Raw genomic sequence first — 23,884 nt, 5'->3', positions numbered from 1 at the left:
GGTGATATCATCAGCTTGTCTACCTTCTCCTTACTTCTTAATTCTCAATCTCTACAACACTTGCTGCGTTTCCTCCTTTTCCCCTCCCCCACCGTGTAGAAGTTTCTTGGAAAATAGGTGCTTGCTATCTGCTTGTCCTTGCTATCTGCTAAGGACTGTTCCTAGAATGTAAACTTGAACCTCACTTAACAGGTGGACAATAAATGAAGAAAATAGACTATTTACTCTGCTTTTATTTATGCTATTTGCACAGATGTGTTTCTTCACAAGACATCAGACACAAAGGTAAGACAGAACGAGCCTGTCATTTTCCCTCACTCACATTGTACTGGTTATTCCAAACTTTCTAAGAACAGCCCCTTTCCGTGGTACAAATCTGTACATCCCACAACATGACAGAAGGCCTTCATTTAATAAGGTTTGCACAGCTGTTGTAGCAAATGTCAATGACAGGAACAAGAACATAAACATCTTTTCATTTATAAATTTAAACATATTGTGGTTCTTAATCGACAGTGTTATAAAATGAATACAAGATTACAATATCTAAAGCAAACACTATTTCGCACTTTAACAATTAGTACTGATCACAAATACCAAATACAGTGCCCTCCCCACCCTCCACATCGTTTTGATTTTAGGACCCTGCCTATCTACTCCATGGAGTACTTTGGATTCTCTTTTCCACTCCTAAGGGTCTGCCTGGGATCTCTCTATGGAGTGGAATAACCCCTAGCACCCGAATTGAGTATAGCCTCAACCTCTGCATCATCATCCGAATCCCAGTCATAGTTACATGGCCAGTCTTTGGAGCATCGGTTCCGAACTCTTGCCACAAAATGCATGACTTTCAGCTTGCTGGACTCCACGTGTGCTCGAGGGCCCCAGAAGAACTCATACTCCACCGGACTGCTGCGGGGCACTGGCTTATAAAGCAGATACCCTCTGCGAACAAACTCTTCTGTAACGACCTTCTTCGGATCTCCAAAGATGCTGTGCTGCCTCCCAGGCTGCATCCCTAACTTCCCCAGGACTTTCCACACCAGGGCCTCCTTGGCGCTGTTGCCCATGATGAAGATGAGGGCTAATATGGACATGAGCAGACTTTTCTTGGTGCCCTGGAAATTGCTCCGGGTAATAGGTTTTTGCACTCGGGCAGTGCTTGAAGCTTCTTCAGGGGTAGTGGAGGCCTTCTCCGGAGTGCTTGTGTCTTCCTCAGGGCCGCTCAGGTAGTCTTCGGGTGTGCTCGGGACCACAGAAGCCGCCATCGGGGTCTTAGAGGCCTCTGAGGCCTGGATCTTGCGATTGTTGCGATTCTCTTCTGCTGCCTTTGCGTTCCGGCGGCGCCGACTCTTCCGTCCCCGAGGCATGGCTCCTGCCAAGCGCTCAAAGCCTGCAGCAGTTCTGGAGAAGGCGATCTGCAGCGTCGGAGCAACGTGATTATCTTACGCGGGGAGAGCCGCCGAACCGCAAACGCCAGCGGAGTCTTTGTAGCAAGGAAGCGGTCGTTTCGGCCACAAAGCCCTTTCCCTGGCAAGCAGACTTGCGCAAGCAGTCGCCGCCCGCACTGGCCGCAGCGCCAAGCGCGCGAGAAACCGGAGCAGCGTTGGCCCCGCCTCTCCTGCCACGCACACGCCGAACACCCAAGAGGAAGTGGGACGCTCCCGCACAGGAACTTCCGCTCGCCGAAAGGAAAAGGAGCGGGCTGCATTTTGGGTCCCACAAGGGTAGATAAGACAGCTAAGGGTTGGCGGGGATTTGTCCTGTGCGCAGGAGAGAAGAATCTCGGTATTCTTTAGGCAGGTGCACACGTTATCCTATTGGTTCATAGGTTTTGGCAAACAGCAGGCCCTTCCATTCTCACCAAAGGCGGGCTGAGAGGGTGGGGGAGGGGCGCGGCGGAGCATAGTCTTGCAAGGGGTCAGCTGACCCCAGCCCTCCTTGGCTGTCTTGGCTTACGCAGCACATTCATTCTCCCGCCCGGGTTTCAGAAGGCGTTTATGTGTGGCTAATTAATTCGTGGGCCCATGAGGGACCTGAATAATAGACTTAATGACCAAAGCGGTGGGTGAGGGGAGGGGAGGGGAGTGCAGGGGCAGCTAGCAGTGCTCGAGAGGCGCAGAGCCTGTACGTGTTGGCCTGGGCAATTAAGCGGGCCAGTGAGAAGATCAGGCCTAGATTTGCGCAGCCTCACAGAGGGCCAGAATACTTCCTGGCAGGCCACAGAGGAAGCAATTAGAATAAGAAGCAGCTGGATGAAAGTGAGCTTTAAGGCTGTTGCCATGGGGACTGAGAGACAGAAAGGCATTTGAAGGGAGACCACTGGCAGGCTTCAGACAATGGATGGGAATGGGGAGCAGAGAGATGGTACAGTGCAGTTGGATCTTAGCTTTCCAGGCCAGCGAGCCAGCACACCTGCCTTGGCCTGTTCCCCGGGTGCACACTCTGACCTCTGTCCGCTCCTTCCTCTTGCTCAGATTCCTCTGCCTGAAATGCCTCCCCTCCATTCTGCACCGCCTGAGTCCCACCTGCTTGCTCAAGTTGATTCTGGCCTGCCCCAAAGAGGAATGAGTCAGTCCTTACTCCCCAGGGGAGGCCCCACAGCTAGGCATTCTGCTTTTCTTGTGTCATCTGAAGCGTGAACTTGCTCAGAGCCTGGCTCCCCACCCCCACCCCACCCCTTTAAAGTGGATGTAACTCAAGTACTGGCTTCAGAGGGTTGTGGGAATGCAATGAAAGCCTTTACTGCATAGTAAGCACAGGCTTTGCCTCTAAGTGGGTTTCAAGCAGCAGCAGGTGAGAGTGGCCTTTAGTAAGTGCATGTTGAAGAAGTACGCGATGGAAAAGGTTTTTACAGGGGGTTTGCTGAAGACGCGCTTTAATTTGTGTGCATGCGTAGCAGAGGGCGTGGGATCCCCTGGCACCGAGTCGTAGGTGGTCGCGATCTGCCTGATGTGGGTGCTGGCAACCTAACTCGGTTCTTCTGGAAGAGCAGCAAGTGCTCCTGAGTGCTGAGCCATGGCTCCAGCCGCTCACAGGCGCTCTTATTTCTTAAAAGGCAAATGGATACTTTGTACTTGTTCGGCTAGAAGGGATGAAACGTGTGCTGGACAGTCTCAGTTTGTAATCCTACTGGGGACTGACCCCGTGGCGCTCGTAGACTTTGACATGTCCCAGCTTTTTGGTGGAGTTTGGGGGATCGGATATGGCTTTATCTAGTGAATGAACTCCGTGGCGGGGCAGTGTGTCACTAGCAACAGGATTGCCAGCAGAACGTCACCCAGAGAGGCCCAGACTCCTGCATCTGGGGAGAAAGGAGATGGCTGCTGGGGAGAAAGCCACTGAAATCAGAGCTGGGCACATGAATTTGGGGCCAGTTTGTGTCAGTTCCAAGCCCTTGATGAGTTAGTGTATCGACTATCCCAGTCCTCTGACTTGTTCTGTACAGAAAAAGCTGATCTCTCTTGCATTGTCTGTCTAGCTTGCTGTCAGTCTATGTGGAAGTTACCACTTCATACTAGTCATTTTCCAGTTTTTTCTTTCCTTTTATTTTATTTTTGTGATAACAATATAATTACAACATTTCTTCCTTCCTTTTCGCCCCTCAAAACTGTCCCATATGTCCTTTCCTACTGTCCTTTCAATTCAGGATTCTTTGTTTCACAAGTTGTTATTGCACGCATATATGTATATATTCCTAAATAGAACCTGTTCCTTCTCTATAATGTTACTTGTGTGTATGTTTTCAGAGCTGACTGTTCAGCACTGGACAACCAGTTGGTGTCTCTTCCTCGGGGAATACTATGTCTTCTGTTCCCAGCTTTTCATAGTTGCCAGTAGTTTTTTTGTGTAGGGTTGAGACTTCATGGGTTTTTTCCAGTCCAGTTCGCCTTGTTCATTGGTGTCATCCTTGTTCAGCACTCATTTAGGCTGTCATGTTGGTGAGACATTATGGGTGTGCTTTCTGACATTAGTAAGAGACACAATCTCACAGCAAAGTCTCTGGTCCTCTGGCTCTTACATTCTTTATGCCCCCAATCTTTGCCCCTGTTCCCTGAACCATTACAGAAGGTCCCCTTGACTTGGGATTTATTTATTATATATTTATTCATTTATTACCATAGTTTTGATTTTGTATATATACTGAAATTTTGGGTAATTTCTTTCCAATTTTGATAGTACATATGAGAATGTAATTCCACTTCCTGCTTGGTAACGCAATTTGGGGTATATTTAATGCTGCCACACCAGTGGATTGAGGAGAGGGTGCCATTTCCCCTTGTCTTTACATAAATGAACCATTGTTTCACTCCACAAGGACAATTCAACTCTGCACAGCAGGATAGAGAGAGCCAACTAACAATGTATAGCCTAGGGCCTCAACTCCCATCTAGTTTTCCTAGAGAAGTAAGTGGGAACAGGGCTTAGACTCTAGGCTTTTTCTGCTAAGCCACAAAAACTGATTCCTATAGTGCTTTCTGGTCATTTATTTAGAGGAAAGAATCATATACAGGTTTTAAAGGCATGGACTCCAAAGGGAGATATTTTTTGGCTCAGTTCCAGATTCTACCATATATGAGATTAAAATCCTTGGGATGTTGCTGAATCACTGCTATCTATGAAATCATGGAGACTATACTTGTCAGGTAATTTCCTTTGGGAGGGATTAAATTAGTTATTATAAAGTAGTGCAAAATTAAATATTAGTGACAACAATAGCTCTGGACCAGAAATTTTATCTATGCAAGAACCATAGTTATATAACATCTATTATGTGTTAGGCATTGATCCAAACTCGTTGGAGTTTTCAGAGTGAGTTCCCAGTCTGTTAGCAAAAACAGTTTAAAAGCTTAGCATTTTCAAAAAGCTTAGTGTAAAAGATGCTGGCTCTGATTAGCAGAACCATGCATGAGGCATCCAAGCATGAAGTAAGCGATATCAGATTAATTTAGTGTAATCAGGAAGGGTATATCTAAATAAGTAAGTCAACATTGGGCTGAAACCTTACTGCTTAGTGGGAGTTATATGCAGTAGAAAAGGGAAAAGGTTGCATACAAATAGATGTTTGAGGAGCTGAAAGCCAAAATGAACAGACTCAGAGGTTTCAGTGATTAGAAACTATTCTGTCTATGGGCCATATTTTAGTTCCATCATCAGTATGACGTGAGGATCTTGAGGCACACATAGAGTTTTTAGTTTATAATATTATATATGCTGTATAGTCACACCGTAATTTATTATACTAGAACCCCACCGCTTAAACATAGTTGCTCGCTTTTAAAAGCAACATTCCATACACATTTGTGTGCTTGTCTACTTATTTGTATTTCTAGTCACAGAACTAGTGATTTGGATGGCTTGGTACATGTAAATCATGATGCAAATGTCCAGCCTTATTCCCTTGAATAGTTGTGTCCTTTCTTCATAAGCATCACCAGCAGTGAATGGATAGTATGTTTGTACCACATCTTCATCTTCCCTAAACATTAAGTGTATAATACATTAGCAGTCTGATGGGTGAACTAGCACATCTTCTCCTTGTTATTTTTATGAGTGATTAGCATAAAGTGCACATACTAAAATTGTACAATTTGATAGATTTTAACTCGTGTGTAACTGGTACTAGGATTAAGATAATCATTGCATTTTTTTAGAATATTTTTGTTACACTTGTTTCATGGGGGTGCACATATGCTGCAGTATGCTAACAGAGGCCAAAGAACAAACCTCAGGACTGGGGTTTTCCCTCCACTCGGTGGGACCTGAGGATTGAATTTTGGCGTTCAGGCTTGGAGGCAAGCGTCTTTAGTCAGCCTGCTGAGCCATCTCACCAGCCCAATTGTTATATTATTCGTCATCAAATTTCTTCCTGCTCTGTTATAACTGTCTCCTTTGTTGCTTTTCTCTACCTTTCCTCCATCCTAGGCACAGTTACCAGCTCTCTATCACAAGAGATTACATTACATTTCCTGTCATTTATGGGAATAAATTCAAACAGTAAGTGCTTTCCTAGAATTTTTAAATTGTCTTGAATTACCATGCAAAGTAATGGGGTTCATAGCTTCATTGGCGCAGCTTCATCAATATATGCCATTGTATTTTGGTCTTTTTTCTTTTAATATTTCAATCATTTTTTAATTTTTGAAATTATAGCATAATTACATTTCTCCCTTCCCTTTCCTTCCTCCACACCCTCTCATATACGTCCTGCCCCACTTTTCTTCAGATCCATGGCCTCTTTTTCACTAATTGTAATTGCATGCCCCTCCCCCCCATTGCCCACTCCCCTCCTCCCTCTTGAAATACTTTCTCCTTCCTCCTGAAATACTTCTTCCTCCTTTCAAGTCCCCTCTTGTTCCACACTCATCCCTCCCTTCTGGCACCTTCCTTCTCATAATCCCTTCTCCACTTTCATTTACATGTATGTACATAAACATGTAAATTTAGGCTTTGCATATGACAGAAAACTGAAGTATTTGTTTTTCTTTGTCTTATTTTGTTTAACCTAATGATCTCCAGTTTCAACCGTTTTCTTACAAATATCACCATTTCATTCTTCTTCATGGCTGAGTAAAATTCCATTGTGTGTGCGTGTGTGTGTGTGTGTGTGTGTGTGTGTGTGTGTGTATGTATAGCAAACTTTTTTGTCTGCTCCTCTCCTGGTGCATATCCAACAGCACTAAACAATGAAATAAATAATGAGTATGTGCAAACATCTCTGTGTCAGGATGTAGAGTCCTTAAGGTCAGTACCCAAGAGTGGTGTAGCTGGGTCATATGTGATTCAATTTAATTCTTTTGAGGAACCTGCATACTGATTTGCAAAGTATCTATACCACTTTATACTCCCACCATGGTTCCTTCCTCTTTGCTTACATCCTCATCATATGTATTTCTTCCTTTGCCCAATACATAGTGATTTACAAAAAACAAAACAAGATACAATCTTGCTAAGTAGTCCTGGTTTTCAAGGGGTGGTCTTTCTGTCTCAGACTCCAAACTGCTGAGATTAAAGGCATAAACTACTACACCGAGATTGATAATCAGTCTTTTTCTGTTGTTTGAATGATTTCACTCATCATTTTTCGTTTTTCTTTTTCCTGAATGACACATCAGTGCACAGATGTGGCACACTTTGTTTAATCAGTCCCCCGTGGGTTAACACTTTAACCAATTTGCAGCTTGGGTCTATAATAAAAACCAGGTAGCAAGGACATGCTTTTACTTTTAAATAAACAGAAAATAATCTTCTTTTTAATTTACTAATTTTTATTAGTGCATTTTGTTCTTTGACAATTACTAATGTATTTTATCTTATTTATTATTACTAGTGTGTGTTATGTGTATGATTTGTGTGGGCACACTCATACCATGACACACACGTGGAGGTCAGAGGACAATTTTGTGGAGTCAGTTCTCTCCTTTTGCCTTTATGTGGGTTCTAGGTATCAAACTAGGGCTGTCAGACTTTCATGGCTAGTGTTTTTAATCACTGAGCCATCTTTCTGGACCTTTTGAAATTAAAAATTTAAGTTAGTATACAGCATGATGGGTTCATTATGGCATTTTCATACATACTTGTTCTTATCCACCTCCCTCTCCCAACGCTTTTCCTGTCCTGCTGCTTCCCTCTGGCTGGCTCCCTTTCCTCTTAATAGCCAGCCCATGCTTGGAAGCCATGTAAATTCCATTACCCTCTCTTTCTCCTTCCTCATCCCTCCCTTAAGATACCTTCTTCCAGTCAAATGTGATGGTACATGTCTGTAATCCTAACCCTTGAGAGAGGAAGGCGGGAAGTTCACGAGTTTGATGCCAGCCTGGGCTTCATGAGAACCTCAAAAACAAAACAGAGGCCCATGAGATGCCTCAGTAGGGAAAGGTCTTGCAGCCAAGCCTGGCAGTCTGGGACTCACATGGTGGAAGGAGAGAACATACTACTGCAGGTTGTCCTCTGATGCTCTCACACTCACATGTGCACCAACACAGATACACACATGCACATAGGCACACACAAAACAAAATAAATGAGAAAATTTAAAAACCCAGAAAAACAACCAAAAGAACCCAAAACAAAGCAAAACAAAAAGATCTTTTTCCCTTCTCACTATCCCTTGTCTTATCCCCCTCCTACTCCTTCACTCTTCCTAACTAGTCTTCCTCACGTGTGTGTGTGTGTGTGTGTGTGTGTGTGTGTGTGTGTGTGTGTGTGTGTTTAATTGGAGCTGCTCGTATACCATGGGTAGGTTATTTACTGAAGCATGGGCTCCAATTTACTAGTGGCTCTATCACAGAAGAAAGTTACTCTTCCTCCTCTAGCAACCATTAACTGCCAATAGCTCCTCAGCCAGGGGTGGGGGCCTCACAAGCCCTTCACCTATCCATGATAGAATGTTGAAGAGCTCCACCTTGTGTAAGCAACCATAGCTACTGTGTACATGATTGCAAAAGCCATATCATATCCAGAAAACAGGCTTTCATAGTGTTCTTCTCCATCTTCCAGCTTTTACCCATTTTCCACCTGGTCTTCCACAATGTTTCCTGGGCCTTGGAAGAGGTTATATAGATGTCCCTTATAAGGGTAAGCACTCAACAGATACTTATTCTCACAATTTTGACCAGTTATGAGTTTCTGCATTCACCATCACACACTGCAAAAAGAAGCTTCCTGCCCAAGGCCAAGAGCAGCACTAATCTATGGGGATAGATATAAGGATTTAGAAGGTAGCTTGACTATACACCCATTTAGAAAATTAATAGTAGTCGTTTTTCCCTGGGGGCCTGTGACCTCCACAACCATCCATTTAAGCCAGGGTTACAGCATCAGTCATGAGTTTCTTCCAGTGGGCAGACGTCAAATCCAATCAAAAAATAGTCAGTTATCCTCAAAACAGTTTAACTTTTAAGTTTTCAAGGTCTAGTCACCATATTTTAGGATTAAATCTATGATTTTTAAACACATATATAGATTTATGATATTACCATCACAATCAAGATATAGAGTAGCTATAGCATCCTAAAATACTTCCTTGTACAATTCTTTCATGGTTTTACCATCTCTCACAACCTGATAAATGACCCCCACTGATTTTTTTCCTATATTCAGAGTTCCATCCTTTATAGAAATGTCTCATATGTATGTATGTATATATATGTGTGTGTATATGTATATATATATATATATATGTGTGTGTATATATATATATATATATATATGGGAAAATACAAAGTACTAGAATTTTCTCACTTAACAAGAGACCCACAATATTTAGCTTCACGGGTGCATAATTTAAGAGGTTTTTTTTTTTAATACATTTGAGCTGGTGAGCTGCCTCAGTGGTGAGGCACACACTGTACAAGCCTGACAACCTGAGTGCTATCCTCAGAACCCATATAAAGGAGAACAGATTCCACAGAGTTGTCCTCTAACCCCCCACAAGTCCATCTTGTCATGTGGGTCCCCACTCTACATGATGTACATATTTACATGATAAAAAGATTATGTGTCTTAAGAGCCTGCAGGGATTGATCTAGAGGCCGCCTTCCTGAGGACTAGTTCTCAAGCTGCCAAGGGAGAAAAGAAATCAATAGTTTCACCTAGCTGTAGAGGCTACAAACCACAACAATGACCAGGGTGATATCCCCAGTAGTGAAATGGTAGCACTAAATATCTTGGAGGTAACCAACAGCTGTTGGTTTTTAGGCTAGTTGGATTTAAGGCCCACTCAATAGAAAGGAATTCATTCTTGGTACTATAAACATAGACAACTACCCTTGACTAGAGAGGTCATAGACCCTAGAGTAGAACCTTTGACTGCCATTTACACAGACCAATATAATTTGTAAATATTTTTTAAGTATTTATTCTTATTGCCACAGATAAGCATAGCCATTACCCATCATCAAAGAAGTTTCTTTTTGCAACAGAGACTATTACAAAGATTCACAACTGATCAAAATGCAGAGAACAACAGACTGTGGGATGCCCAAACCCAACTGATATATCTACAACACAGTTTCTATACCTAGGGCTCAAGGAAAATCATGGAAGTGGGGGTAGAAAGAACGTAAAAGACCGGAACATCTGATGTGAGCTACTGTCCTCTAGACATGACAGGGAAGGTGTACCTAGGAAATCTTAACAGTATGTTGCCTAAACAAGACCATGACAACACCAGTCAACTCGTCAGCTTAGACAAGGCAAATCTCACAAGGCATCACACCTAAATGAAGACTTTCAGGCAAGCATGAGCTTCTGAGAGAGGGAGATTCAGTTTCCTCCAGGGATGAGCCACTCTGATGAATTAGCCAATCCCAAACCGTCATCTCTAAACCCATACACATATAAGCAACAGTATGTAGATTCAGTAGGCTTCTGTGTATATGTGTATGTATATGTATGTGTATAACAATAATGAAAAAGAGATTATTAATTTGAGAGGAAGCAGAAAAGGAGGAGAGGTAGAAATAATGAGGTACAGTACTAATGTATGAATTTTTAAAGTAAACAATTGAAATAAATAATATCATGTGTCTATGTGTGAATGTGTTCATGTGTATGTAGATGCACATGTGCCATGGCGTGTTTGTGCAGGTCAGAGAACAGACAGCCTTAGGTATTCATCCTTACCCTCAGCCTTGCTTAAGATAATGTCTTCAGTGTAATCTGGGGTTACAGATGCAAGCTACCACACTTGCCTTTACCTGGGTTCTGGGCTTTCAAACCCAGGTCCTCACACTTGCCATCTTCCCAGCCTGTGGTTCATCATTGCTGAGGGAGATAGTCCACTATCTGGCTTTTTGTATATTCAGGAAAGAATACTCAATAAAATAAAACCACACCGTGAAACTTAACAAAAATCAGATAATACTTTTTGGACAACACTCCATTATTTTTACAAACCTGACCCATCATTTGTTGCTAAATGATATTTATTATAGTCACAACTTTCGAATATGATGTCAAGTCTACTGGGTATAAAATGATATGTGTCTTGTCTGTGTCATCCAATCTTCTGTAAACAACCATATTTAGCGGATCCCTATGGATATACAGTTTAAAGATGCACATAACAAATATGGTAATTGTGTTGGTGCTGTGGCTCAGCAGATAGGGGCACTTGCTGCCAAGTCTGCTGGCCTGAGTTTGGTCCCTAGGTCCCACATAGTGGAAGGAGAGGGTTGACCGCCCCCCCTCCCGCCAGGTTGTCCACTGACTTCCACACATGGGCACACACGCGCAAGATGGAGGGTGTAAATGTAAAAACACCACGGTAATGGTCACAATCTAGCAAATGGAACTTTCCGCACAGAGGACTTTGATGGAAAAATAAATCGGTTTCTATAGAAACACTGAATATCACCGTGACAACGGACCTCCAAGTCAGACACTTTCAATTTTTAAATGGAAGAGACTGAAGCTTGGTTCCAATTTCCCTGGTTGCCAAGAATTGTGCAGGACTAATGGCTATCATAGGGACAGCGCTGAAAAAGTCCTTACTATTTAGAATTTCACATTGTGGACACAGGTAGACATCTCCATGATGTCCTTTATTTTTATTTTAAATTAACTTTCAAGTTAGCATGCAGCATAATGGGTTTCATTGGGACTTTTTCATGTGTGTATGTCATTATATTTTGTTCTTGTTTGTCCCTGTTTCCCATTTCCCAATCTATCTCCCTGCCTCCTTCTTTTAAAAACATTTTTATTAATGCTTTGAGAATTTAAGACAATGTATTTTGTTTTGTTTTGTTTTTGTTGTTGTTGTTATTGTTTTGTGGAGGGTGGGATGAGTATGATTTTTTGAGGCAGGGTTTCTCTGTGTAGTTTTGCGAGTATTCCCGGAACTCACTGTGTAGCCCAGGCTGGTCTTGAACTCACAGAGATCCACCTGCCTCTGCCTCCCGAGTGCTGGGATTAAAGGCATGTGCCACCACCTGGCCTTTTATTATTATTATTATTATTATTATTATTATTATTATTATTATTATTATTATACTACAGTGTATTTTAACCATATTCACTCCCCACTGCCCCTCCTGGCTCTTAACAAGTCCATCTCCACCTCCCTACCCCCAGCTTCATGTCCTCTTTTTGAAAATAATAGCCCACTCTGAGTCCAACTTGTGTTTCATGTGAACTCATGGGTGGGGACCATCTGATGAGTGTGGTTAACTTACACCCTTAAAGAAAACTGGCTCTCCCTTCCCCTAAAAGGCATCAGCTGTCAAGAGCACTTCAGTTAGGGGTTGGACCTCTGGAGCCTGCCGCCCAGCCCATGCTGGAATGTTGACTGGCTTGATTTTGTTCAGACAGTCACAAGTGCTGTGAGTTCATGAGTCCACTGGTCCTGTCATATCCAGAAAAGACCGTGTCGCTCCAGTCCCACCTGGCCTGTGGCTCTTACCATCTTTCTGCCATTTTCTTCCTCAGTGGTCAGCCCCTGAGCTTTTAGCAAGGTGCTAATGTAGATGGCGGATTTGTGGCCTTGCTGTACACAGACATTTATTCTCTGTACTTGGACTCATTGTACGTTCCTGCATTAACCACTGTCAACAACACAAGGAAATTTCTCTGCTGAAGTCTGGGAGCCACACTAACATATGGGCATAGATATATAGATTTTCATTTACCCTACTCTTCCTGGACCCTTTCCCCTAAATGCCCCCTTTGCTTTCTCATCATATGCATTTCATTATCCTCTCCATTTGTCCTCTAACTCCTCCTTCAGGATATTTTCCTCCCATGACACAGTCCCCTTTTTAGTGTACACACACACACACACACACACACACACACACACACATCTGGACTCCACATATAAGGAAACAATGTCGTTCCTTACCAATAGTCATCACTGCACTGGGCTTTTTGCTTCTGTGATTTCCCTAACACGTTGAATGTAGTTCTTGAAATCCCTCTCTTTCAGATAAGGAACTGAAGGAAAGAATTTAACAAGCTAAATGGGAGCTGGTCGGTGGTGGATCATGACTTTAATTCTGAAAAAAAAAACAAAAAACACAAAGAAAGGAAGGAAAGGAGGAAGGAAGGAAGAGAGAGAGAGAGGAAAGGAAGGAAGGAAGGAAGGAAGAAAGAAAGAAAGAAAGAAAGAAAGAAAGAAAGAAAGAAAGAAAGAAAGAAAGAAAGAAAGAAAGAAAGAAAGAAAGAAAGAAAGAAAGAAACTAAGTGGCAAATTAGTAAGTAGCAAAGCCAGGGCTCGCATCTAGGTTGTGACATCAAAACCAAACCAAACAAAACAAAAAGGCCCAGCTGGTCCCAGGCTCTATGCTGGTAATAGTTTACTTATACAATGTGCTCAAAGGTAGGTGTCACCATCGGACAGTTAATAGCTTCCTTACCCTTCAGAGCATTATTAATGTCTCTCTGCTGTGCTTCGGTCCCTGTTCCTGGAGTCGCCTGTCTTTCCGTCCTGCCAGCGCCATCATCAGTTTTTAGTGCAGTTAATGTGTTTGCCTGTTTGCCCACCTGCTTGACAATGAGATAAGAGCTCATATCCAGCCTGACATATTTCAGAGCTATCTATTTACTCAGCAGAACCTCAAACATACCACTCAGTAAAGAGGTGATTTGATTATTCATGATGAGACATGCTCTTTGCTTGAAAAATGATAGTGACCCTTATTTGTTCCTTTATAATAATCTGCAATATATTATTAAAGATAGACTGCTGATCATTCCTAGTCTTCTTTTGACTCTCAGGAGTATGCGTTAGTAAGAGTACAAAAGACTGGATGCTGTGTGCTTTTTACTCACACAAACACTCCTAAGGATGTTCCCTGTCAGGAGGCTTTTCTGAGCATCTCTCCTTCAAGTAGAAAATGGAGATACCTAGTTTCCCTACAACCCATGTGATGACTACATTCGGCCCTACTAACAACGGTGTACTTGAGAGATAAGAGAGAAATAGTTGCACTGGGCTATCTTACACTGTGCTACGGATAATACACATCACTTATGCCCATGTGTCATTGGACAGAAGATAGGCCCAGCATTTCTCCTAGAACCAATTTGGAAGTGTTGCTGGCTGTGTGACCAGGATGAACCATCTTGTGTGACCAGGATAGAACTAGCTGTCACTGAGCCCTTGTGGAGGTTTTTGGTGTTTCATCCATGCTCTTGGATTAGAGCCTTCTGGTCTGTGTTCATGTGTGCCTTCCTATCACTCTGCTACTTCACAGTCAAGAAGGGGGCCTCACAGATCATTGGATACAGGACTGAAGATCTCAGGCAGGCAGTGAGTGTCACTGATATAATCAAGGGCGTGATCGCAATCCCCAGTGAAATGCCAGGACAGGTGAGCTCTGTCGATACAGGGAAAGCATGAGCTCTCTTAGTTTCTTGTTTGAGAACTTTTTATATTTGTGTTCAACTGGTTTCTCTCCAACAGAGTCCCTCACTCACACAGAGATCAGCACTTACAGGCTTATGCTTTACTTTTTAAAAACTTATTTTTTTTTAGTATTTAAAGAGCAAAAAACATGATTTTTATGGCCTTACATAACCAGTTATGAGAGTGGTCTGGGATATGACAGGCATTATAAATGCTACATTGATTGCTCGATTTTTATTGTAATATTGATAGGAAGGTTATCCTATACCTCTTAGAGCTCATATAGCAAGCATCTTAAGAAATAACATGTGTGTGTGCTGCTAGATGGCTATTTAGTTATGATTCATTTCTACTCTAGGTAGCTCATTTCCTACTCTGGTTATTCTTCAGATCATATAAATCTTTCGCCTTTTACTAATTTTCCTTATTTAAGGAAAAACTTCCAAAATTCCACTAATTTTTAAGGCCACTGTCAAGGTATCTGTAATGTCTGATCACCACCCACACATTTTTAAAATTTTATTTTTAATTAAAATATTATATAACCCCCATGTTTTCCAGACTCCCTCTGAAATTCATGGCCTCTTTTTCTTTAATTATTATTGTGTAGGCCAAGTGTGGTGGTGCACACCTTTAATCCCAGCACTCAGATCTTTGTGATTTCGAGGCCAGCCTGGCCTACAGAGCTAGTTCCGGGACAGCCAGAGCTACACAGATAAACCCTGTCTTGAAAAAAAAAAGTATTATTGTGTATAAATGAATAAACATATAAATACAACCTGTGGGTCCATTTAGTATTACTTACTTGTATATGATTTTAGGGCTGACCACTTAGTATTGGGTAATTAACCATTCTGAATTCATATGTGAAACTACCCTGCTGTGTACAGAAACTGCTAATTATTTTTTCGTCATCCCCACTTTTGGCTCTTAAAAATAGAGACCAACAACTGCTCAGGGTGCTGAGAATAAGAGACTACAGAATGCTCAGACTTCAATGAGGCATCTGTATTACACCCCTCCTCCCAAGGCTTGGATCATTGTGGAAGACAGGGTGGAAAGATTGTAGGAGCTAGAGAAGGGAAGGACAGGAGGGAGGGAGGGAGGGAGGGAGGAAGGAAGGGAGGGAGGGAGACAAGCTTTTTAAACTTTTGATTAAAATTGTATATCCTATTTTAAATTTTTTGCATTAATACTTAAAGTAATTTTTGTTTTTAGTCATCTTCCATGAGTATTTGATATACCTGAAGGTTAATTATATTTAAAATTTATAAGATATTATTTTCAAGGGAAATGTTAGTTCACTTATACTTCAAAATTTTGCATTATCTGAAAGTGCATAAATGTCACTCTGTTAGATTATACCCTCAGTACACTCCTAATATTGATTTGCCAGTCACAGTAGGGAGGTCACAATAGCAAAAGCTTAATTAACTTCTTGGGTGGAACCAGGAATGTAAGAGAAAGTATACTTTTCAGCAGGGGATTATTGAATACCTTTATAATTCCAAGTTGTTGTTAGAAATCTTGCTTTATTCCCTTTCTTGCTGTGTAAAATTAGCACAATGCTGAAGTGATGTTTGTTCATCACCATCTTATCTTGGTTGGGAGAGTTATCTGCAATGGGATATTGCATCTGCAAATGATAAGAAGTATGGTGTTCTGGTTTACTGGTGAGGAATCCAGTCTCAGACTATACCCTTAGATCTGTGTTACATTAGTATAAGTTTATACATTCATTTATTAATTTTGCACAATTACTTATGATTTTCTACTTTTAAGATGTTGTACTTTGTGAGTATACATAGATTTATTTTTCCTTTCAATGTGAATCCCATTTACTATTTTTCTTATCTGATTGATCTGCCTAGTACTTCCATCACAATGTTGATATCATGGATCTTTTCCTTGTTCCCAATGTTAAGGTAAATGATTTTAGTTTTCCACTGCTGAGTATTTCTCCTTACAGATTTTTATCATTAAGAGTTTGAATACTTTAAATATTTAGCAAAATTCAGCCAGAAAGAATTGTGCACACCTGCAATTCCAACACTTGAGTGGCAGAGCATCATGAGTCCCAGGCCAGCCTGGGATACATAGAGAGGGCCTGTCTCAAAACAAGATTTGAAAATTTCAACAGTGAAACCATATGAGCCCCAATTTGTCTTTGCTGCATGGTCTCTGACTACTAATTCAGTCTCCTCATTATATGTGTATTTAGATGTTGGATGTCATCTTTTAAAGACTTGGTGCATTTCCAGAAATTTACTCATTTAAATATTAGTAAAAGTTATCTGAAGTTGAGGGTGGAGCCTACAGTGAATTGTAGTAATGACTCTCCTTTAATCAATGTTATTTCTGTAGTATCAGTAATAATATCACAAATTTTGATTTTAGTATTTTTTATCAACTGTCAATCTTCTAAGTCTTTAAAGAAATAAATTTGGCATTTATTATTTCTAATGTTTTACTATTATCCATTTTATCTAACTCTAATATTTATTATTTTCTTCTTGTCAGCCTTGGTTTTAGTTTGATTTTATCTTTAGAAGTTCTTGAGCTGCATTGTTTGTTAGGACCCTGTCCTCACTCCTGCACATGCGCAGTTTGGGGTCTTGCATCTTACATCATCAGGGGCACTGACAACTATGTATGTGTGGTGTGGTCACGCAATCTGTGCCTTAAAAGCTGATGCAGACCCAATGCTCTCTCTGCTCTCTGCTCTCTGCTCTCTGCTCCCTGTTCTGCTCTGCTCCCCTCTTCCCCCACCCATCTTTCTCTCTCACCCGACCTGGTCCCCTCTCCCCCCTTTTTTCCTCCTAATAAAGCTCTGAATACTGAATCTGGGTTCTGTCGTGACCATGACCTTTCCACGCAGTAACCAGTGCTGCACACCACAACCAGCACCATTTACCATCCTTTCATTGTTAGGTTATTTTGAAAATCTTTCTGCTGTTAAATATTGGCATATAGTGCTATAAATTTTCCACTAATATTGCTCCACTGCATCTCAGAAATTTTAGTATGTTGTGTTTCATTTTCATTTATCTCTAAGTGTCTTAGTTACTTTCCTGTTTCTGTGATAAAACACCATGACCAAGGCAACTTAGAGAAGATAGAGTTTATTTAGGGCTCACAGTTTCAGAGGTTTAGAGTCCATGACTGTCATGGTGGGAAACAAGAAAGCATACAGGCAGACATGGATCTGGAGCAATAGCTGAGAGTTCATCTTAATCCACAAGCAGGATTCGGGGGTTACTAAATGGGAACTGCATGAGCTTTTTGAAACTTCAAAGCCTGTACCCCAGTGACTCACCTCCTCCAACAAGGGAATGACTTCTAATCCATGCCAGTTTCACCAACTGAGGACCAAGTTTAAAAATATATGAGCCTATGGGGACCATTCTCATTCAGACCACCACCTAAGTAATTTCTCATTTTTATTGTGATTTCCATTTTGATGTCTTGGCTATTTAAGAGTTTGTTTAAATTCCATGTATTGGCAAAATTTCCAGCTTTCTTTGCATTATTAATATCCAGCTTCATTCTGCTATACTTAGAAAAGACACCATGTATACTGCTAATATTTGTAAAATATTAGCTTGCTGAGGCTTAATATATATAGTGACCTAGAAGTTTATCCCAGAGAATGTTCCATATATCTCAAGTATAATTGATTTATAATTTTGTTCAAGTCCTCTGTGTATATGTTATATCTACTATTGAAAACAGAGTACTTTAATAATAAGCACTTATTGTATTGCTGTCTATTTCACTCTTGTAGTCTGTCAGTTATGCTTAGTATTTCAGGGACTTTTTGATTGGTGAATATAGGTTTATAACTGTTACATCTTCTTGATGAATTAATCACTTTATTATCATATGAAATTCTTCTATTTCCTATAAATTACTTGAACTTAAATATTATTTCCTCTGATATTAGTATGGTGATCCAACTCTTTTCCTTTGTGTCTTTTTTAAGTTTGTTTTTATTTTTTATTATATGTATTTGTGTAGGTCTGTGTGTATGTGCATGTGTATCCAGATATCCATGGAGATCAGTAGAGTTCATTGGCTCCAGGGGAGCTGGAGTTATAGACAGTAGTGACAGTGTGGATGCTGGGAACTGAATTCAGGGCTCTTAATTGCTGAGCCACCTCTCCTGCCCAAAGTGGCTTTTTCAATTTTTATATATATACAATTTTATATATATTATTATATAAAAATTGTATATATATACAATTATATATATATATATATATATATATATAGAGAGAGAGAGAGAGAGAGAGAGAGAGAAAGAGAGAGAGAGAGTATCTGTGGGCATGTATGTTCCATGGCATATATGTGGAAGCCAGAGGACAATTTTCATGATTTGGTTCTCTCCTTCTAAGATGTGGTTCCTGTGAATTAAAATCAGGTTGACAGGCTTAATAGCTGGTGCCTTTACATGATAAGCCATCTTGATGGCCCCTGTGTATCATATACACTTTTTGTTCATAATTTCTCTATAAATGCTTTCTCTAGTGTTTATGTTTTATCTGTGTTCCACTTTGAGCCCTTTTTCATTTCCTCTGTGTACATTATTCAGTTACTTGCTTTGTGGTTCTCATAATGATTCCTACTTTGCATAACAGCACATAACCTCCCTTCCTATATAGTGTAGCTTCATTAGCTATTACCCATATGTGTGTGATTATGTATCATTTGCCTTTCTGTATGTGGTTTATTAGACATAATATTCTCCAGTTTCATTCCTGTTCTCACAGATTATGGAATGTCATCCTTTTATGCTAGAAGCTATTCCTTGGTGCCTGTATACTATATTTCATTACCCATTCATTATTCCTTATCAGTTGATAGGCACTTAAGTTTTTGGCTGTAGTAAGTAAGGCTGCAATAAACATAGGAGAGCAGATGTGTATTTTACTTTATTTTATTTTTCATCAAATTTCTTCTTCTTGCACATGTACACAATGCATGCTGACTGACTGCTCTCATTCCCCACTTCCCCATCATACCTGACACCCTCTCCTCCACAAATCTATCTCACACATTGAAGAATATCTAGTTTGTTGGGGTTTTTTGTTCCACTGAGATTAATCAGTGCTGTCTTTGTGACCATTCACTGGAGCCTGATGAACTCAGCAGTGGGTACATGTATTAGTTACTTTTATTTTGATCTGATAAAACACCATGACAAAAAGTGAGCTATAGGAGAAAGAGTTCCTTTTTATTTGTGCTTCCAAGGGGATCAGAATCCATGATGGCATGGTAGCAGAAGCAGGAAGCTGAGAGATCACATCTCAAACAAAAGCATGAAGCAAAGAGAGTGAACTGGAGGTGGGGCAAGGCTTTAAATTCTCAAAGCCCATCCCCCAGACACATACTTCCTCCAGCAAGGCCACACCTCCTAAACCTCTACAAACAGGGCCACCAATGTGCAATGAGATTAGCCAGACTTGAAATCTTTATATCTCACTGAACTTTTATATGGCTAGAATTGTCATTCTGAAGTTGGGGAATCTCACTATCATTTACACTTCCACTATTAGTTATATTTTATGCACTTATCTACCTACCACAAAAAAAGCCACGACAGAGTTAAGACTGTGTATACAATTAACTTTATATGCTCTTTCACAATTCATGTGTCCTTTACCTTCATGCTGTCCTTCCTCATCACCTAATATCTATCCTTTCTTGATCTCTTTCTACATGCATATATACTGTACCCACACGTATATTTGTTTACAAACACACACATATATATGTAATATATAAATGTATATCATATATAACATATATATAGTACAAGCTAGGACTTGCATATAAGGAAGAATATGCAAATTTTTTCTTTTGAAGACTGTGTGACCTTAATATTATACATTTAAAATCCATTCATTTCCCTGCAAATTTTACATTTAATTTTTCTTTATAACTGAGTAGTATTCCATTTTATATATGTGCCAGATTTTCATTGTTTATTCATCTGCTGATAGACAACTAAGTTGGTTTCACTTCTTTGTTATGGTAAAAAAAATCAGCAATAAACATGATGATGAAAATACCATGCCCAGGAGTGTAATAGTTGGGTCATATGGTAATCCTGTTTTAATTGTTTGGGGGGGCTCCAAACTCATTCTGTAATGGCTCTATCAATTTGAACTGCCACCAGCAGTTAATAATGGATTTATCTTTCCCTGCAGTCTCTCCAATGCTTTTTGTCAGGTTTCTCTTTTAAATTATCTCTAATTTTATTTAATTTTTTTCTGTTTTTTATTTCTTTTATTTTTCTTTATGATCCTTACATGAATACATACTATATAAACTGCCAATCAACAAATGAGTCAATGAGTTGAATACACAGCTCTTTTTTTCTTTTGTTTTGTTTTTTCGAGACAGGGTTTCTCTGTGTAGTTTTGGTTCCTGCCCTGGATATTACTCTGTAGACCAGGCTGGCCTCGAACTCACAGAGATCCGCCTGGCTCTGCCTCCCGAGTGCTGGGATTCAAGGCATGTGCCACCGCTGCCCGGCTAATACACAGCTTTTTAAAAGCCCACAAATGGGGCTGGAGAGATGGCTCAGAGGTTAAGAGCACTGCTTGCTCTTCCAGAAGTCCTGAGTTCAATTCCCACCAACCACATGGTGGCTCACAACCATCCGTAATGAGATCTGGTGCCCTCTTCTGGCCTGCAGGGATATATGCACTGTATACATAATAAATAAATTAATTTTAAAAAAAAAAAGCGCCCACAAATGGCCAATAGTTTAAAGTGTTCAGTATCCCTAGCCATCAGGGAAATGTAAATTAAAACTACTTTCCGATATCACCCCATCCCAGTCAGAATGGCTATCAATGAGAAATCTATCAATGAGAAATCTAGCTAAGGTCCTAAGGGGTGGGGAAAAGAAGGAGGCCTAGAGAGCGTTAGATAAATACAACCTTGGGCTGGAGAAATAGCTTAGCAGGTAAGAAGAGCACAGGCTGCTCATCTAGAGGACCCAGGTTCAGTTCTCAACACCAACATCACAGCTTACAACCATCAGTTATAACAAGTCTTTCTCTTCCCGCCAGCCAGCTCCCAAATAACAACACAGAGACATATTATTAATAGGAAAGCTTGGCCTTTAGGTTAGGCTTGTTTTTCACTAGCTCTTATAACTTAAATTAACCCATATTTTTATTAATCTATGTTCTGTTATGTGACATGACCTTTCTTCCGTCTTGTACCTCCTATTTCCTCTCTGTGTCTCCTGGCATCTCCCTTGTGTCTAGATTTCCCTTCTCTTCCTTTCTCTCCCTGAAAATCCCACCTATACCTCCTGCCTAGCTATTGGACATTCAACTTTTTACTATACCAACCACAGCAGTACATCTTCACACATTATACAAATATCCCACAACAATCAGTAACTCCAGATCCATAAGATCCAACATCATCTTTTGGCCTCCACAGGCCTATCCACGGTGCATGGACATGCAGGCAAAACACTCACAGCACATAAAATAAAATAAAATTAAGAAATAAAAAATTATAAATACAGCCATTTAGTCCCTTTAGTGCTGCTTGTATTTATGTATTTTTAGAGTTGGCCATTTGGTATTGGATAGCCATTTAGGGGCTCATTCATCTAGGGGTGAGGCCTTGTAAGAGTTCTGCCATCTGTGCTGGCATGCTAACTGATGATGTCACTGTCTGGGACATAAAATAATATAATTACTGTGTTTTTTTAAACATCCCTAGAGTTAATTATCCCTCTTCCCTCCATTCCATTTGTATTGCTCTCTCTTATCCAGTCCCCAGTTAAATCCCCCACTCCATTTTCCCCATTTCCCCATTATAATACCAGTGACTTGCTATTTCCCTCTCTAGACCCACTTCCTTCCCCCACTCCTTGGTCCCTTAACCTTACATGCCAATCAACAAGAATCGCAATGCATTTTGATATCATAAGAAGAACTGCAGAGTCTCAGAGTCTCTTGGGAAGACAAAATGCTGACTACCTGCTTCTGCTTCATGTGTTGATGTGTGCATTTCCAGAGATTATGGATCAAAGTGAGCCAGGAAATGAGGAGGTCTGAGGGAGCGCCTCATACCACCTCCACCTCTCCCTAGCCCAAGAGGTGGCAATTTCCGTGCAGACCCCATTTAATCAGGCCTCCAGCTGCCAAGTGCAAACTCTTGTCAGTGCTTATAGCAAAGAGGGCATGAGCATCTGGTGCCTTTTAGTTGTCAGGGAGAAAGAAACAGCAATAAGCACTCAGTGAAATGATTGAAAGGACTGTTTGCTCTGGGGCCTTCTTTCCGCTCCTGTGACTTTCCCAGTCCCTGATGAGGCTGCAAAAGTCCCATCTATAGGAAAAAAAACTCCATAATGTAAATAAATGGAAAGTCAAGCTTCCAAACACGCTTTGCTGAAGCTGCCCACAGGATGCATTTGAATCTCCTTTTCACATGCTTTGTTATTTGACTTAATAGGAACCAAACTCTGTACATAGCTTAGTAAATGTACTGTATACATAAACCCAAACTGTTAAATATGTACTTAGCTTATGCCATGGAAATTAGTTAGTAAAAAGGGGAAAAATAAATATGGAGACTCAAACCCACACACCCTGATAGGGCTATCTTCTCACTGTGGGTTCACTTCCCCTGCATCCACAAAATGGTTTCATGTATATTCTTATTAGTCAATATTGATTCATCTAATGGTTTTAGATGTGCCTATTTATATAGTTTTAGTGACGTTATAATATACACATAGCATAGCTTATCCTAAGATTCTGGTACCATTTTATCAATGCATGTCAACTTTAAACTTCTTACCACCCTTTGCATTGCTGTGTTCTCCTTGATGATAAAGTCATCATCTCAATACTTCCTCTCCGCATATCTAGAAAACATCAGCTAGCATTGCATTGTAAGTTTTGTCTCAACCATTAAACACGATAGAGATAATTCTAGAAGAGAAGAAGTCTGTTGGCTTGCTCATGTCTGTTTGCTGTGCCCATAGTTTCGTTCCTTTTTGAAAAGATGACTTCCTTTGTATGTGAGAAAATTCTATCATGCCTTTTAAGAACAAATTGTGTGTGTGTGTGTGTGTGTGTGTGTGTGTGTGTGTGTGTGTGTGTGAACTTATTCCATGGCATACATGTACAGATCAGAGAAAATTTGCAGAAGTCAATTCTCTCCTTCCACTATGTGGTTTGAACTCAGGTCTTCAGGCTTGGTGGCAAATGCCTCTACTCACTGAGCCATATTGCAGACCTTTGACCATTCTTTTAGGGTAGAGGTGTTAGTGAGTAATTTTCTTAGTTTTCTTTCATCTAATTCTTCTGTTAATAGCTGAAAAATATTGGGGTCAGATACGGGCTTGTGAATTTGCCATGTTTTTCTCTTGCCCTTTGAAATGGTACAGCATTTTTTTAAAGATTTATTTATGTATTATGTATACAGTGTTCTGCCTCCATGTATCCCTGCAGGCCAGAAGAGGGCGCCAGATCTCATTACGGATGGTTGTGAGCCACCATG

General features: G+C 40.6%; 1 protein-coding gene and 1 long non-coding RNA gene across 2 annotated transcripts; one reads left to right on the top strand and one right to left on the bottom strand.

Moving 5' to 3' along the window:
* Nucleotides 1-215: 215 nt before the first annotated feature.
* Mageh1 (MAGE family member H1) lies at nt 216-1,591 on the bottom strand. The gene has a single exon (XM_028883429.1). It carries the CDS (start codon nt 1,368-1,370, stop codon nt 714-716), a length of 657 nt encoding a protein of 218 aa, XP_028739262.1. The 5' UTR covers nt 1,371-1,591; the 3' UTR covers nt 216-713.
* Nucleotides 1,592-2,696: 1,105 nt separating this feature from the next.
* LOC114702854 lies at nt 2,697-23,876 on the top strand. Its single transcript, XR_003736045.2, has 4 exons — nt 2,697-4,646; nt 5,926-5,997; nt 8,500-8,577; nt 23,836-23,876. It is a non-coding gene; the product is annotated as an uncharacterized LOC114702854 (long non-coding RNA).
* Nucleotides 23,877-23,884: the final 8 nt, after the last annotated feature.

The sequence above is a fragment of the Peromyscus leucopus genome, chromosome X (assembly GCF_004664715.2).
Source record: "Peromyscus leucopus breed LL Stock chromosome X, UCI_PerLeu_2.1, whole genome shotgun sequence".
NCBI lineage: Eukaryota > Metazoa > Chordata > Mammalia > Rodentia > Cricetidae > Peromyscus > Peromyscus leucopus.
This window is presented reverse-complemented; position numbering and strand designations above follow the sequence as displayed.